Raw genomic sequence first — 18,925 nt, forward strand, 5'->3', positions numbered from 1 at the left:
ATGCACGCACTTATCGTCTCTCCTACTCCTCCCCTTAAAAAATGCTTGTCTGTTGTTCTGTCTGTCTGTCTTTATGTATATGGATGTTGTGTAAAAGGTGAGCGTGCTCTTCAGCCCGCTATTGACTTCAGCATTCATATATATACATAGTAGGTATTTATATATCTTCATGTGTACTCATAAATGGTGGTTTTATCTAATGCCGACGCATACAGCAATCAAAAATGCGTGTTTGGGGAACCGCTAACGTTGTCAGAGTCACGATTATTTTATATTATATTTGATCCCCTCAATCGTTCCAGCTCACACATCCACCCGCCCGCCGATACATATACTCGCATACACGAATAAAAAGAGTGTGCATCGATGCCTGGAGATTCGCCTAATTTGAATTTAAACAGAAGACCCTTCCTGCGCATTAAGGATCATTTATTAGGAGCCATTTATGCTGTTGAAGAACTCCAGGGCACTGGAGTAATAGTGGTTATAGCGTCGCTATAACATTGCGATTACTTTAAGCCACTATCCAATTGTCATTGTTAGCAATACCAGTTAAAACAATGAACTCAAACCTAACCAGTACATAATGGGGACTGACAAGGGGATCTACTTTGTTGGTGTTGAACATTGACAGACAGAGTGTAAAATCGAATTTGCGAAGGTGATTTGATTGCAGATGTTGGATTCAGAACATCATCGGTAAGGTGAAATGGAAGACTGTGATGAAAACCTCGTCAATACGACAACGACGTACAGTAGGGCTGAAAATTTGCCATCTTTTTGCATAAACTTGCGTCTCGACAATATGCTATTCGGATGTCCCCAAATGCCTTGTGCACTCGTGCCAAAGGACGTCTCCAGCCAGAACCGAAAAACGCGAGGGACTCTCTTCCCCGGAGTGGAGTCCAAACCGTTACCTATGTCAGCGTTATCTAACTAAATTCCTATGTAAGTGTACTCGTTGACTAGATGATTTTGAGCGAGAATATCACCGCAGGAAAACTCTACTCTACAATATAAACTCTAAGCCTCCAGAGTCGATTGTTTGAAAGACTCTCAGTGCCAGTCCACCAAGTCGAGCAGGAAGACCACATTGGCGTAATATAGTCTTCTGGCAATGCGTAGGAAAAGAGCGAATGGTAATTTGGAAAGTCAACATTTCGCGCTTTCATCGATTTGGCGGAAAATGAAAATACGGAGCCATCTTAATGAACTCCTCGCTCTAGAGACGAAGGAATCAACGTCAAGGAAAATGCCAAATAACAACTCAAATAAATAAAAGATAAGGGCCATGAAGCCAACAGCCAAACAAAGGCAGGGGGGCATTGGCACCGAAGAAACGAGAAGAGCATGTACGCTGGGTTTCGTCAACGCAGAGGACAATATGGAACGAGATGTAAATAAGAAGAGCGATTTAGCCACTTACCCAACTTCTCGCCGCAGAACACGGAGCTGGGGGACTGGGTCCACACCAAGGCCAACGCAATAATTGTAGCTCCAAGATGCACGGGACGGGAGCTGGTGCGAGAGCAATGCCGCCTACAGCTCTGGCGCGGCTCCATCTCCAGGCTTCCGCCGAGGGGCACAGAATTGGCCAGCGAGTGGCTCTAAATCCTCTAGTCAGGCAAAGGATTCCTCTATTCCTCGCACTCTCTCTGTGATTTTCCGTTTATGCACGATTCGTTGCGGTTTACGCAGTTGCTACCGCTTTCATTGGCAGTAAGGCCAGTGTTGGTGCCTCTCGAATGAGCTCTGTTTGGAATTGGCGTCCCCTTTGGCAGTGCCTTCCACACGCTTCGCTACCTTATATCAGCCCACAGTTACGGCGAGGAATATAAAGATTTTACTCTACCAAGGAGCCTAAAAAAGCGTGCAGAACGGTGACAAGTTTCCGTCTTCTCGGCACTGTACAACCTGAGTAATTGTTGTTCAAATACAATGCATGGAGAGTATTCTAATTTGCACTTTGCGCCAACTCCCTGTCTCAATTTTGGCGAATTGGGGATTCATTTAGTTTGTGCTGTACAGGTCTAACTGTCGGCATTCTCATCTCAGTCGCTTGTTTAGTACAAATTTCCGGGTATATGTACCTAGAAGACAAGTAACAAAAATATATTAGTTCAATGCTATGGGAAGCTGGCCAACATTTATAGCCTTTCACGTTGTGGGGTTTTTGGTGTGCAATGCTATTCGATTAAGATCCAAGTTGGCTGGACGAACATACATTTCTATTTAGACTAAAAATGAGCTAGACGAACATGGAGCATACAATTAATCTAATGAACTAACAAAATTAACTAAACAAAATAACTGAATTAATCGTAATTAATCGGAATCGTTATTGGAGCACTATGTTTATCATTTATAATATGTATGTAGATGCCGTTGCAACGATCGGTCAAAAACAAGTTGTTGACAGAAAAACATTTTTGGCCATTGAGATAATCCAACCAAATCCAGACTGCTGTAGTATAAAAATACAGATGGACACATAAAAAACAAGTACGATGACCCCAACAAAAAGACAGACAAAAAAGATCTAAGTTCCTGCTTGGAGTTCGGTGTTTCGAATGACCTGAACAAAATCTGCCGCGTAGTAATGGAAAGTAACAGCAAAATAAATATTACTGTTTGCTTTACAAGAATACAGATAGTTCCTATGTATGTACATGCTATGTACGAATTGATATTTATATTTACTTATAACTTATAAGTAAAATGAGCTTTTTATGTGTATGATTGAATTATTTGTAACACATTTTTCGACCAATTATTCCTATGGAAACTATAGAATATCAACTATATATAATGTTGAGGTTAATATTAAATACGTAAATGACATAAACAAAAATTTGGCTTTCTTTCTTAGCATCAACCAGAACGTATCTAGTCAATTTGTGGCATCAAATGATTTTTTTGGTTAGTTGTCTAAAAAATATATTTACATATATTTTATAAGTTTATCCCAGACCTAAGCTTGCGTCTGCTTGATTATGCTACACCTAGTTTTGAAGAACTTTGCAATTCTGAACGGCTAATAATAAGCTTATTAATGCGCCTTTTAAAACTTTGTAGCTTAAGCCGACCGTCTGCGAAACATAAAGCTTTAAAACGTTGAATTTTATTTTTGAGCCGAAAAATATAAAATATAAAAATGGCCAGCTATTAATAATATTTAATAATACAGAATAATTATTTTTACCGAATTATTATCATTAAAAATTAAAATAATATAGTTTTGTTGGATATGTATATGTATATTATTCTTCGAGTACACCATCGGAATTTTTAATTCTACTTTGCGGCTATTCTAAATGGATTATTTGTTTGGCTGAAAAAATATAAAAGACCAACTATTTACGATCTCTGAACAAAGGTTTATCTCACAGAAATTTGCCCATTGTTTCCTTGACAGCTTATTTATATACATTAAGTTCTATACGTTGAAGTATTATATAACGAAAAATGTTGACTTGATGTACCAACATACTACGAACAAAAAATTAACACATTGATATGCAATCGTTTTAATGCGAGCTACATATAGGGCAACGGCCTTGCTCCCCACCTGCTCTCACTGCTCTGAGATGTATTTTCCGGCAGAGGTTGCTAACGCTTCTCGGACCCCAGAAAGTAGAAACAAAACACAAATACGATAACGGATTTGTTATTGTTGAGTTTTAAAGGCTCCCAAACTCAAAAAGGGTGCCCACAGCTGATATATGTTAATTAATTAATTAAATCATCCAGCCTAATTTCTTACCTATTTTCTGGATAATAAAAGTACTGACCTTTGCAATGCAATGCCCGGGTAAATAATATGATGGATGTATTTCAAAGATCTATGTACTCTTCAGATCCCCTCATCTTAAGTATATTTATAGCTCTCATGACTTTCCTTTGTGATCACGCATACGCCTTGTTGCCATATATGGGCTATTTGGGGTAGCCATAGTCAAATTAACTTAAGATTGTTTTCAAATATTTAGAGTGCTATATTTATTAAATACACCAAGTTTCAGCTCGATATCTGCTTTATTCGACTTTATGCCTCTTATTTGGGAATTCCGCCCAGTGTGCTTTGGTACAATTCAATACCATTTCTTATTTTTCTAATATCAAAATTGGATCTCCTATGCGCTTTACCCAGCTGTCTTCTTTTGTAGATTTTAACAGTTTCGTTTCTTCTCCTTTGCTTGCTTTTAATAAATCTACCACCAAGCACTACGAACTCAATTAATCTTCTAAAATGCAATGATATTTATTTATACCAGTCTAGCCATGAAAAATATTGTGTACATAAGTCCGGATGAGATTACTGCCAAATGTATTCATACAAATTTAAAATACAAGACAAAAGTTTCAGTTCTTATTACCATTCAATGTTCGCTTGTAAGAGTAATCCAAAAAAGGGAAAAAATGTTATCCTCATTTCCCAGATTTTGTTTTGCTATTCAGAAGCAATTTATTTTAATTCAATTTATTCCAAAGAAAACACTGGACTCATTATCTTCACTTCACTGTCAAACTGTCGCATTTAAGGGCTAAAATTCACAAATCCAAAATAGAACCCGTCACGGAATTTCAGTCACTTTAGAGGATTTACAGATTCGCTGTGCCCTGGGCCGCCGATTCTCTTTGAATATTGCCAAACAAGTCGTCCCAAGGAGTTTATACAGCACGTCCGCTTGTCTTGATTCACTTTTCTTTTCGCTCAGGACAATTTTTCCTTAGCCTTATTCACTGGCCATCCCAGCTAAGAAGATTGGTTGGCATTGCCACGAGTTAAGGGTAGAGTTACCCCAAAAAATTGCTGAATCGTCGCCAAGCAATCTAGCCGCGACACAAATTTAGTTCGATTCGATGTTTGTTTCTTGGAGAAAGTTATTTCATAACGAATTTTCACATTTTCATCTGCTCGTAGCTTTGTTTGTAAGCTTCGTTGATAACCAGGATGTCGGGGGAAATTCGGATTTGATAGACAGTCTTTATTTTCACAGGCCGTTATTTTATTCTGCTTTATTAATTACATATGGCAGATTATTACATTTTTAAATTCAATGAGTGGACTGCTTTTTCACTTTCACTATGTTGCCATTTACACTGGAAGATCTGCACTGGGATGGTTTGTCGAATGCTGATGGTGTGAATTAGCCTTAAGTGGAACCGCCAGACTGGGCACGAGCCTCTGATGTCTATAAGTTTAGTTTAGAGCTGACTACACGTTACGTTCTCGGATCTGTATCGTTCTCTCCGCGAGTAACTTTGATTTCTTGAGTATATTATGATTTCGGATGCCTGTAGTGTACGGCTTTTTAGGATTGCAATTGATTGCGGTCTGCACTGGGGGCCCTGGACTAACCAACTAATCGCAGAGTCAGGCTACGCACGTCGCCAGCACCCGAAGTTAAGAGGCTGCTGGAGATGCTGTGTTGATGCTGAAGCTTTTCAAAGAGACAAAAAGCTACCGTTGAAGCTTTTTCTGCACAAACATAGTGTCGTAGTGTCGCACTGCTCTAACGGTACTCATTGAGCTCCCGAGAATTAGAGCGGTGCGACCCTATGTCCAAGCGGAAAGCGCGGTCTTTTGAAAACGCTTTCTTACACTTACACATGGGTGTACGATGCTAGGACTTATACTGCCTTATTCCTGATGCGTCCAGGTTTATTTGGCATGACGAGTAGCTTTGAGTTATTTCAGTTTATCCTATGTTCATATGTGGTACAACAGCTGATAGTTCCATACGTAGCTTACACACATATTTCCAATTTACTACAATCTACTTATGTATGTACATCTAAAGGCACATTTTATGCTTATCAAAACGTCATATTAGGAAACTTCTAAACTTCGAAACTTCTTCCCACACATTTTTAGTTATTCCTATTAGCAGGGGAGTTACGAAAGTCCGATCTGTTAAATTGCCACATTAATAGTCGTCTAAGCCAATTAATTGGCTGGTACGCGTAAATCTCAGCAATTTGCAACGTTCCAAGTCATAGGAAGACTTTCTCGGCCTCAGCTCGGTAGTGTTGATATAGGAGCCGCAGCATAACTCTGGGCATAAATGTTGATTGGGTCTTAAAGTAGATTATGTAATTGGGCGTCTAAAGTTTTATTGCTCACGGTAAAGGAAAAGGAACACGACAAAATTTTGTGGTTTCACAACTTGCGTCTAAAATGTACCTAAGTATATGCTAGTGCGCGGTCGAGGTTGGCTCTGCTAAGCAGTGGAATGGCCATAGGGAGATGGAGGTGTAAACGCACCACAATCAACTTAGCTGTCGCCTTGTTGTAGCCCCACGACGCCATTTTGACGTGATATCTTAATTGATGACAGATTTCGAGCACGAAGCCTTAATCAACATAATTGGACTGGGGCAGCAATAAGTTGAGGACAATGATAGGCACTGGAGTTTGAGCTCACCTGAAACCCGACGTCTCCTCTCCCCAGCGACAGCGAATGACAGCACCCGCCGCGCCGCCTCGAGGCATCACTGAGAGCGTGGGAAATCGCTTTTCGCCTTTCAGATAAAATAACATGAATAACAGTTTATTTTTTATTTGCGATGATGGCGATGCCTCCTTTGCTGAGATACCCCATCATTGTTTGCCCAAGGCAAGCTGCTCCCATGGCCCAAGATTAGGTTTCGGTCGACCAGAGATAATATATTGCGTTTTGATTCTTGCTGCCTACACTAAGGTCATCGTGAATGGTGGTCGGCAGTGGCAGTGGCAGTGGCAGTGTGGGATTCAGCATAAATCACTTAAGCAAACGGTTGCTTTCCACCCAACCTAATGTTAATTGAGCTGTCAATATTAATTGCTTATAAATAACTCAAAATCGTCTAAAGCTTTAGTTTGTATATCAGAATCCGACTCTATTTTGTCCGTCTCTATTTCTTTCGTGTAAACACCTGAATCGCATAAACTATAAAACATAATATTTAACTCATATAGAGCAAGAAATGGTGATGGATAGTATCTGTTGAGTATTTGCATGTGCTAAACAGTAGTATTAGTATTTCCTTCTCTTCCTTGTCTGTTGGCGAGGTATCTTAACTAACAGTCTGTTAGATGCCACCAGGCTAACACCACGCTGTAACGCCATAGCTGTACACTAAACATGTCTATTCTTCGGCTGGACATTTGCGTCCAATATGCGGCCATAAAAAGTAGCCAGCTGTCACTTTGACACTTGAAAAGGGTAAGCTAACAAAGTATTTGGCATGTCGTTGTTGATACGATATTTTTCGAAGACGCTTTCTGAAAAGTCGAAGTTCGTGTAACCAAAAGAAACAGTAAATGTGGGATCCAGTCACGTATTCATTTGCGGTTATACATACAGACATATGTACTTCTAAAGCCAATTCAAGACCCACAAGGACATCATCAGTAGGAAAATTATATAAATCACAATACTCAAAGTTAACTTAGAGTATGGACTCACATATTTCCCCAAGTTACCTCTGGAGTACGACTGGCAGCCACTTAAGCCCTTTACTTTTTACGCTCTTTATAAATGACCCGAGTTCAGGATTAACAACCTCTCGAGTACCGATAAATACGGATGATGTGAAGGAAATTTCATTTCACTCACACTTGCAATTATGCATGTTCAAATGCCCTGATGCTTCTCATAAGACTAATTATTCCATCCTTTGGGGATGTACGAGACCGGTTCGGTGTCTTTCTGTCAGTGGCACTTTCTACTGTATCTTAAAACTAACTTAAAGCTAACTTAACATGTAATCGACCACTGCAAGCTATATTGAGCCAGCTATATAGTCATCAGATTCAGAATATTTTTAAAGAACACATAGACAGATTTGAGCAGCATCAAAAGCCAATTCGACTCCCGCTCGTAAGGAAACAACAGGGCTGGTGAACAAAGTGGTGGAAAATGATTAATTTAGGTTTAAATGGGAAAAAGTACCTTTTCTTTAAAAATGTGGGCTTGTTTATTAGAGACTGGCGATTGAAAGGCCGAAATTTGCTGCACCTTTTCCTGTCACTCGTTGCCATCGCACGACTGCGAAGACTCCGTGTCCTTTGATGACTCGGACATCTGTAGGGGGAGTTGTGTGCATGAACATATGCAAAAGCTCACGTGTGCACCCATTACCATGGTTGGACAGCCTTCTGTGGCCCTTTTGGTCTCGTCTAGACGAACGAATCACGGGGGCAATTGTCCTTTCACACAAATGCTGGCACGGAGATAGCTGCAGGTGCCGGCACGCAAACACACAGGTCGGTGCTCTCCCAAGACCGTTGGGCAGGGCAGCCATGGAAAGCTGGTGCAGTTGCTCATTTCTTCAGTCACTGTCGAGCAGAGCAGACCTGGCATTTGGCTGTGGACAAATAATAATAGGAGTATTTAATGTGAAGGTGGACATCAATAGCTGTTTTAAACATTTGTATTTCTGCAGAAGTATGTCGTTACTGTTGCTTTGGATTATCGGCGAGCTCTCGATCTCTCTCCTTAATGCAGTTGGCCTTCAATATGTTCACGCAAATACTGGTAAGCTATACATGAATTACTTAAATCCAACATTGAATAATTTGTGGATCTTCAAATCGTATCATTAAAGTATGTATGATATTGCAAAGTGTGCTGGTATAAGTGGAAAAAGGGGGACTCTATACTTTATACTATATATGAAATAATTTAATACATTTTTGAAGTGTTGAGTTAAGTGTGTGTATAAGGAGGTATAAGTGTATGTATTAGGGGTATATTAAATTCCTGCAGAAGTGTGTAAAAGCCAGATGAAAGCATCAACGACATTATAGCTTTATCTTTCTTCTCTACTTAACATACTCAGCGACTTCGAGTATATTTCATTACTATACATCAAATTAACATTAAAAATACTAGGCTCGAACATGGCACATAACATACATCAGTAAATTTAGATTTACTTTCTTAACTGAAAGTGTTCTTGGTACTGAAAGTTCCAAATTTTTTACTACAAATATGTTAATTTCAAGAACGAAATCATTCAATATTATTTAAAATTGTATAACCATAAATATGACAACAGCAACAAGTTTGTTAATAGCTTTAGGGTTAAATATTTCACCTGATATAGAACAGGATCGAATAATCGTGTAAAATTTCTTCGTGAGTCGGTAGAAAATTCAATAGAGGTTTTATACCCCGTAATGGTAGAGTACGACTGTAGCTCCATTGGGTGGAAAAACATGGTCTCTAGTAAAAGGTTGAAAAGGTTGTATTATTGTATATTTTTAATCGCATATGGGCATTTCATATGGGCTTTTTATGTACAAAAGAGATAGAAAACAAAAAAGATCCCCGAAAAAGAGGGCATTTGCTTATTTGAGAAGGTTTTCAGATCAATGTTTATTAATTTCAATTGGTTAAAAAAGCTAGACAATATCTAGATAATAGTATATGGAAATGTGTTTTTATTGACTTTTAATTTTTACGGAAACCAATTGTTTTGCAGTTTTCATTTCGACGAGCACAATAGTTAATTTTTTAAAGTGTACTTTGAGTGCAAATTGAAAGTTTTCGAGCTTTATGTGTGGGTGGTGAAATCTGCTCAATCTTGCCGATTCTTTCGTGGCTATGAAACCTTTTCGGTGAAAAAGCTACTGAGAGCTTCAAAGTCTAAGTTTACTGCAAGATGAACAGGAGAGGAAAGCTTTTCCGTTATCCTGCAAAACTCCCCATCCAGTCGTTGCCACAATTTAAATAACTGATGTCGGGGCACTCATGGTCATTTATGTTTACATGTGGTCTAAACATAAGAGGTATCGTAGCTTATCGACGGACTTAAAAAACAGCTTATCTGAAAACCTAAGCAATCAGTTAAGGAACGAAATTATAAAATCGAGGGGGTAGAAGCGCGAGCTCCATATTTTGCGTATACCACAAGAGTTTTCTCAGTGTGTAGCGGCAAGAGAATTACGCAAATGAAAGATAAATGCGTACTTGCTTGATAGGCGTTAATTTCACATTCAACAAGTACAATAATTGGTGCTCCACAAGTGTCAAGGGCGTTTCAATATAAATACAAATTCAATCGTTTTTCTATTATTAGTATTTATTTTTTTATATTAAATATGTGGAAACGATGAATCACATTTAATTATTAAGACAATAGCGAAATGCCTCTTTTCCACCTTATAGAATAGAGTTCATGCCATTCGAAGGACAACTCTCTCCTCGTACGACTAGTCGCGTCCCCGCATTTACACGTGTCTCCGGTTGCCTTGCATAATATTTATGGGCTTGGCTTGCCTGGCGCCGTGGTGACAATGACTCTGCTCACGTGCTGCAAACAGAGACGCCAAATGCCGCATAGCACTTCGTCGCACTTCTCCCCCGACAGCAGTGCGAGCAGTGTGGCATTATTGACTACGCACATATGCGGGCTGGAGTGCAGGAGGGAATGGGATAGCTTCTTGCTCTCGGAGAAGAACCTCCCTTGAATCCATATCGCTTGAAATTCCGGGTGCGCTTCATTTTCAAATTATTCAAAGGAAAGGCACCAGGTAGCCCAGGAGGAAGGAGTCGCACCCTGGAAATAAGTGTCATGAAAACAAATATTCCGGGAAGCGAAATAGAATAAGAGGGGAACGTGCGAGCGTCAGTGCCACTCAAGTCCATAAAATCAATCACATCACGATCTGAGCGCGAGCACAGGAAGTACGACGGAGCACACGAGCTGGAGTGTACCCAAAAGCGGGAACATCAAACCATGGTCTATGAGGAATGTCTCCAGCAATTAGGGACGATAGAAGTCGGCAGATGGTGTGTTCTGCTAAAGGCATAAATCAACGCAGAAAGACTGTCAAAACTTAAAATATACATAGACCAGAGCTTAAGGCACTTTCAGTTGCTTGCATCGATGCAAAACTCGAGTTGTTTTAAGGGGGTCAAATCTCGTAGATCATTTGCCTAAATTCAACCAAAATCCTGTGACAGATTTCTGCACATGGCTATTCGTTTATGCATGGGAAATTTCCATTCCAATCCCATTTCACTGGTACGAAAAAGGAACTTTTATACAGGTTTGAAACAGTCGAAGATATGATGTTAATTTGTTTGGGGTTGTAGCTTAAAGGATTAAAGTACCATTCAGCATTTGTTGATGCACCTATTATGAACATAGGAAAATTGATGGTAATCAATAATATGAAGAGTTAAGAGCATACTCGTACAAACGTATTTCACAATCTGCTGACAGAGAAACGAAATTGATTTGCTATTAGGAAGGTGATTAGAGTAAATACATCAAGGCAAAGGAGCCAGACCGCCCACTGTCAGTGACAGACTGTCTGCAGCTTGTCTCAAAGTAGCAATCAATTGTTGCACTGTCCGAGCACAAAGCGGACAATTCGTGAGAATGTAGCCTAATATGACACACGACAACAACACACAATGATTACGTACTAAACGACTATCCCTACCCCTACCCCTATCCCTATCGTTCACCGAAGAAGCAGCAGGTGACAGGGGCAGAGCATTGACACTCTTAATGGGAATTCAAATAAGTGAGTACCCTCTTGAGGACCTTCCGACTATAAGATACCTGTTTCTCGGACTTGTTTCTTAAATAAAATTCATTACAATTACAATTACAATTCGAAAGGAAATCGCAATACTGCTAAATGAAATGTCAATTGAGTGTAGAAAATGCGACTCTTTATTCTAAAAATAGGTAATTGTGCCACGTTTGATATTTATGGAATGGTAGATACCAAATAATTTCGAAGGTATAACATACTGTATTTTAGCGCAAGAATACAAGATTTTATACAAGAATATACAATGCTGATTAAGAATAAGCAGTATATACAATTTATATTGCCAGGAACCTATTTTTCTGTATGTCACATACACGTGCAGGAGTACGATATACCCCAACTCTTCCGATTTCGGCGGTAAGAACGGAACTTTAAGTTTGACAACTTCATCAGCAGAGTTCCTGCCGCAGACACCCTCGAAAACAACTTGAAAGTGAATCGTGCTCAGTTGTGTTGTCGTCTAGGTGGGGGGAGGTGTTGGGTTGCGTCGGAGGGGCGGTGCGACATACTCGTAAGTAAATTATGCAAATTCCTGGGGCCGAATGCCTACTTGGCAGTTTACATTTGAAATGTGAACGCTGCAAACGAACCAGAAATCGGACAAGGACGGCAGGGAGACAACCAAGTGACAGGAGGAGACAGACTGAGGCAGTGGACAAAGAGGGGCTAGGCGGACAAGCAGACAGACAGGCAGACACTGTGAGTGGCAGCCGCAACACTGATTGCTCCCAACGATGCCACTAATATATTCAAAAGTTGCCATTTACGAATCGCACGAGTACGAGTATGAAGGGAAACATATTCGCCATTCGGGAGGGCTCATTTATGGCAACGCTGATAAAAATGCAAACAAAACCACAATTTAGTAAAACACTTGACAGATGTTTGATTCTGTTTCTGTTAACATTGCATTACAGCAGCAGCAGCAACAGCAACACTGCCAGCGCCAGGCAAGGTCCCAGCATGACACAATATCGTTTTGTGCCTGCATTTAAATGCGGACTTCCACACCCCCTATCTGGCCTCCTCCTGGCCTCCTGCCCGCTCCGCACCGCACCGCAGTCCCAGAGGGATGGCAATCTCGAAACAGCTTTGTAGTACAGCTACAACAAATCTCGCCCCGTAGAAGCAGGGAAACCCGAACAGAGACACATGTATAGTAGTAGTGTTGTGTTCCCACATTCGTTCCCATACGCTTTTGTAGAGACAAATACCGGCCCCAAGGTCCACACGAGGAGCAGCACTCGTCGGAGGCCTGTGGGCCCCTGCGCTGAAGTTAAATTGAATTGAGAGCTTTGTTATCGCTCTGACAGAATTATGATGCGATAATGCTCCTAATGACCTGTTTTCGTTGTCAACGTCGTTTAAAAATAAACTAGACTGGGAAATTTAATTAAGGCAGCCTAGCCGGAACGCAAAGGCGGAAAATCATGTTGGTCAAGCGATAAATCCAATTTCACACCATTGGGAAAACCACCAATAGCCCCCAATCATCCTGAACCCTTAGGCGGGCTTCAGTTCCTGCCACGCCGAGCATTTACACTTTCGTACGGATAAATATGTATGTACTTCTACTTATATAAATATACATATATGCACACCCATAAGCATATGAGCATACAAAGTTTAATTTACATACATACCTACCTACCTACGAGTATGTACATATGTATGTATCTTAAAACTTGTATGCCAAAAGGTTGAATCCGAACGGTGTCGCCCTGGGGCCTGGGGTTGCATTCCCATTCACAGAGACTATCCATGAGGGAGCTGATTCGTTGGATGCAAAGAATTAACTGGAGCATTAGGCGATCTGGGAGACAGAAGGTAGATAAAAGCAGACAGGCCTCCCTTCAGAATGCGGGTATTGCATACATGACGAATGTACACATTTTCCAAAAAAAAACACCTTCAATACACAAATCCATGCGTATGTTTTTTCCAGCCATACACAAACCGTGTTGGAATATACAATTGTTTGGCTTTCTTTAAAATTTAAAAAATTCAATAAATTAATGAATAATAATGAGAGCTATGGCTACCCTAGAGACTATGTAATATATGTATATAACATTCTTGCTTCGCTGTTTTATGAAACAGTTTGGTGCATTGAGATATCGACTCAACTCGACACCCGATCGAAAATCCATATTCTGTTTTATAAATGCACCCTCTGCTGGGGTATAAAAAGAAAATCTCGACCGATTACTGGCTGGGAAGTTTTCCTACGCATTATATGGTCTTCGAGCTGGTGGTAAGGACTGCTTTATGGGGACAGTGTTATGTTTTATGGTTATTTGAGACAGGCGCTCAGTCTTCACTCGGCAGACGGAAAGTAAGAAAATTAGTCATTTGCTCGCCGCCCAAGAGACACTGCGCCAGAAAAGAGACGACGAGATATTGTTCCAGCGCCACATTTAAATGCAGAAGGCTATTAGACGCAATTTATTCGTTACATGCTCCTAATGACTGAGTGAACATCCAGACCAGGAGCACAAACATGTTCTCACACTTAGAGAGCACACCCGGCTTGGTAAATACGTACTCGTAGCTCGTGTGCGAGTGCGAGTGCACGAGTACACAACCGCCCGCCACTTTCGCTGCGTGACGCAAGCGAAAGGCCCATCCCATCGGGTGGCAGCGGTGGTAGCCACGTGGGTCCTGGCTCGGAATGGGGGTGGCAGGGACCGCTGCTGAAGTCAGACTATAATGAAGAGCAGAAGATGTTTTGCGACACAAGCACAATGAGGCATTGGGGCTGCCTCTGTGCCGTATTGTGGGGCCCAGCTGGGGATCATTCTCTACCAGGCGAAACGACTATAATAAACAGAAAACGCAGAAAAATACAGCACTCTCTGTGCTAGTAAGACCAAAGAACTAGCGAACGGGTGACAGTGACTGTCTCAGAACAGAACAAGGTAATATAAAATGTTTAATCCTAAACTCTGTAGCTCCCAATTTAAATAGCCAATTACGTGAGTAAATTACAACAGTTGTGAACCGCGTATAATTTCGTCTGAATCCTGAAATTTTCCTGCACTGTCCACACAACTCCCTCCAACAGAACAGACGATACGAGAAGCAAACCACATCGAAACCAATCTGTTCCGCCAATGTGCAACCGCATTTGCTGGGGCGACAAAGAAACCGCAGTGCACTCCCAGTCCCCGACAGTCGGGTAGTGCACCCACACCCGAGGCACTCGGATAGACACCCGGGGTTACTTAGAGGCGGCGACGCGACAGTGACGCCATGGCGTCATCCAGAGACAGAAAACTAACCGCAGCCGCACGTGTGGCAGCCCAGGAAATGGATGGTGAAGTGGATATGGATGTGGAAGGTTTGTCGCACGCATCGCAAGGGGCAAGAACATAAAGGGGCATGCCGAAAAGACGCACGACACTCCGCCGAATGAATGAAAGAATGAAAAATAAGGACTGTCGGCAAGTATCCGGCTGGGGTTCAGCGCTCAGTATAGTGAAAGTGGTCATGTTTTTGTGTAGGGATACTTTTGTGTGAATCTCATACATATGTACATACATATGTACATGGTGTATGGACCGAAAGTTTCATTTTGTTCGAAGGGTTTTTTGTTATGAAAGAAAAACTACCCGACATGTCTCAGCCTCAAGGTGAATCAGGGTACCCCCGCCTTCCCATCAACAGGCGTCAGAGCAGATTAAAACAAGAGGCGGTGCAACAGTTGACAATCGGGCTTTATAGCCATACATCTGAAAAGTGAATCAGCATATTGTTGCATTGACTTTCTGTTGCTTAATCCGAGCCCTACTATTGGTGGATAGGTGGATAAAAACTGCAAAAACCGACCCAAAACAAGAGCTATTTACTTTTCAAAAGGGGCAAACTGGTACGTAGTTTCTCCAACTCCTAGAAACATATCCTTTTTATACCCGATACTCAAAATGAGTATTGGGGTATATTAGATTTGTGGTGAAAGTGGATGTGTGTAACGTCCAGAAGGAATCGTTTCCGACCCCATAAAGTATATATATTCTTGATCAGCATCAATAGCCGAGTCGATTGAGCCATGTCTGTCTGTCCGTCTGTCCGTCCGTCCGTCTGTCCGTCTGTCCGTCCCCTTCAGCGCCTAATGCTCAAAGACTATAAGAGCTAGAGCAACGATGTTTTGGACCCAGACTTCTGTGATATGTCACTGCTCCAAAAATATTTCAAAACTTTGCCCCGCCCACTTCCGCCCCCACAAAGGGCGAAAATCTGTGGCATCCACAATTTTAAAGATACAAGAAAACCAAAAACGCAGAATCGTAGAGAATGACCATATCTTTTAGACTGCAGAATCTGAATTGGATCGTATTACTATTATAGCCAGCATCAAGAAAACAATTTCATTTTTTCTCGCCCTGTCTCTCTCTAACACACACCTAGCATAGGCGGCTTTGCTTAGAGTAAAACATTAGCGCCTAGATCTCAGAGACTATAAAAGCTAGATCAACCAAATTTGGTATCCACACTCCTAATATATCGGACCGAGACGAGTTTGTTTCCCGCAAAGGATGCAAGTCTGGGGATATTCACAAATCTCAGAGACTATTAAAGCTAGAGTAACCAAATTTAGTATCCGCACTCCTGTTAGATCTCACTATAAAACGTATATCTCAAAATTTCGCCCCACCCCCTTCCGCCCCCACCAAGGACGAAAATCTGTTGCATCCACAATATTGCAGATTTGAGAAAACTAAAAACGCAGAATCATAGATAACGACCATATCTATCAGATTGCTGATTCTGGATCAGATCAGATCATTTTTATAGCCAAAAGGAACAAATCAATTTGCATTGGCTACGCAGCGCCCGACGTCACGCTCAGACTGATTTTCTGTCTCTCTCGCACGCACTCTTTGTCGTGTCGTTTAATATTAGCGGCGTCTGCCGGAGGAGAGCCATACTGACTTAGTATCGGGTATAACCGTAGAGTTGCGGTGTCCGCAGCAACTCACAACGTTCAACCTCGTTTTCTCTTACATATGTATGTACATCTGCAGGAGTACAATAAACTCTTGTACTCCACGAGCACTGGGCGTAATGATGAAAATGGAGACGGCAAGGAACTGAAATTAGGCGGCATGACGGGGAGGATTCGACACAGTTAACTGGCGCGGTGGAGTCTGGTGGTACTTGCCACCATTTGCCAGGTCGATCGGCAGGGCTCGGATACATATGCACATGTATGTACATTTGTACATACAGGACGGCATCAAAATTTGTGTCTGTTTTAGCGGGTCTTTGTGCAATTTATTTTTGGCGCACTTGTGGGGAGATAAGGAGCCTGCCACGCGGCTATGCCCCCCTGCTTACCGATGGGGCTCATGGACACTGTAGCCTGTAGCCGATATATCGGCGGTGGTTGTGTGGTTGTGTGTTTGCGTTAACGTTCGCTGGTATTGAGTGTATTCTACATGAGTGGATTTGCCGAGATTCGCGATGGCTTACAGCGTGTTAAGTGTTTAACCTGGATCAAAGCGAAATCACTTGCAGCGGAATTTTAGCTCTTCTCTCTTAACGTCAGCCGCAAGTCCAGAGCAAACGATGTCAACGAGTCACAATGTCAATGTCATAATCGAAACCAATTTACGGGACTCATGTGGGGATACGAGTACGAGTATACGAGGTTTTTATACAGATAAACAGATATAGAAAGGAACAGTGTATAGGAAGGATATTTAGACACATTTTCGACCTTTTGTGTCCGATAAAAATCACAGATCTGCTACCTATGTATATCTGTAGTACGAAAATGAAAAACACGATTTTGTAATGAGATATTAAAAGATCATGTTGATCCAAAAATTGATAATAATTCTAAGTCGATGGAATTTAGCCTTCTATTCAAAATGTATTTGTCCATAGATGGATATGTCGCTATGGCCCGAACCATACAGAGAATAAGAGGAAGATATATCGATATAGGGGTAAGAACTCGACTTCGGAAGCGAGAAGACGTAGGTAGTAAGATATGAAACGGAACTCAAGTGTAACCAAAATTTTATCCCAGATTACTCAGTACTACTCACCGAGGATCCCTACCTAAATAATGTTTCCTACGGGATTTCTGAAAATGACAAGGATTTTCCATGAATTATTTCCTTATAGAAAATTTGAATCTGGAATCTGAAGACTTTCACCTGCTTACACTTGTACCCATCCAACGTAGTTTCCAAGCGCGAATGTAAAAAGCTATTTAGCAGTAAAGACAATTCTTAAAATAGTTTGTAAAAGGTAACAATTTACTGATGTCAGTCCTAATATAGACCCCAACTACACGTATATATTGCGTACTGAATATTTATATATATTTCCGCTGCATCACAGTATTTGAGCAATCATTTGAGCAGCAAGTAAATGTCAATCTTTTACGACGTCTGCACGGTGTGCAGCGACAAGTGCTGTTCCTTCAGGTCCATTATCAGCGGATGCTTACTGCAGCATATAACAATCCTCTGTCACTGTAGTCGCTTTATCACACCTATCGATGTAAATACACATGTAAATATGTGTCAATGTGAAAAATCCATTTAATTCCTTTTTGCAGAACACACTTTTATTTATGGCGAATCATTTATTATAGTTTTGGAATGCACATATGGATCTGTTTCTGAATTATCTACTATTAATGCCTATTTTGTATGTGTTTTTATGTAACCCGTAACCCATGCACACACATGTACAATTAGCACACAACCATTGCGGAAGGTGTGCGAGCTCTGCTCTTCAGTAAGCGCGCTAATTTGTTTGTGTAAGGGATTATAGCTGGATATTTGTACATTTATTACTCCGCGTGCACTTTGAGATCCGAGCTGCAACAATTTGTTTGCGCACCAAGTACAAAATCGGCGCGGGCTAAGCCATCGAATAAGCATGATTTATTTGTCGAGTGTGTCAATCAGCAAGCGGGATCTTTCCTTCCGGAATCTCATCTGCCTGTGGCTCAAGCTCGTTTTGATGTCGACACCGCTGATTTGAGCCCACTCTGCAATCACTCCCTTGCCGATGGGAGCTCTGATTTCTGACTCAGATACATTTGGCCACCATTATTCGTTATGTACTCTGCCCGCTTATTGTCCAGGGCGGGGACTGGCGTTAGAGGCATGCGGAGGAAGCGGAAATGTTTCAGGCGAGTGTCTGTGATTGCAGTCGCCTGGTTAAACAGCACTTGCGTACTCTTTCATACGTCTGTACGACTCGCATAGTAAAAGTACTACTTTTGTACACACAGTCAGGGCCTGGGCTCTCTGGCTTGTCACGGTGCACTTTCACCGACACTTTCACTGGCAGGCCACAGGGGCGGTCACGTCACTCGAACTCCAGGCCACAGCTGGCATCTGGCCA

The 18,925-nt window shown here is 41.4% G+C and overlaps 1 protein-coding gene and 1 long non-coding RNA gene across 2 annotated transcripts in view; one reads left to right on the forward strand and one right to left on the reverse strand.

Moving 5' to 3' along the window:
- Window positions 1–5,142, reverse strand: part of LOC6897787 (uncharacterized) — a 28,765-nt gene extending 23,623 nt beyond the window's left edge. Inside the window, exons 1-2 of the mRNA XM_015182593.2 lie at window positions 4,377–5,142; window positions 1,427–2,090 (exon numbers count right to left, since the gene is read on the reverse strand). Coding sequence (XP_015038079.2) covers window positions 1,427–1,562 — 136 coding nt within the window. The 5' untranslated portion in view covers window positions 1,563–2,090; window positions 4,377–5,142. The remainder of the gene's footprint in view (window positions 1–1,426; window positions 2,091–4,376) is intronic.
- Window positions 5,143–13,007: 7,865 nt separating this feature from the next.
- On the forward strand, window positions 13,008–13,610 carry LOC26533310 (uncharacterized). The gene is made up of 2 exons (XR_001451909.2): window positions 13,008–13,118; window positions 13,257–13,610. It is a non-coding gene; the product is annotated as an uncharacterized lncRNA (long non-coding RNA).
- The last annotated feature ends 5,315 nt before the right edge of the window (window positions 13,611–18,925 follow it).

This window comes from Drosophila pseudoobscura, chromosome 2, assembly GCF_009870125.1.
Source record: "Drosophila pseudoobscura strain MV-25-SWS-2005 chromosome 2, UCI_Dpse_MV25, whole genome shotgun sequence".
Classification (NCBI taxonomy): Eukaryota; Metazoa; Arthropoda; class Insecta; order Diptera; family Drosophilidae; genus Drosophila; species Drosophila pseudoobscura.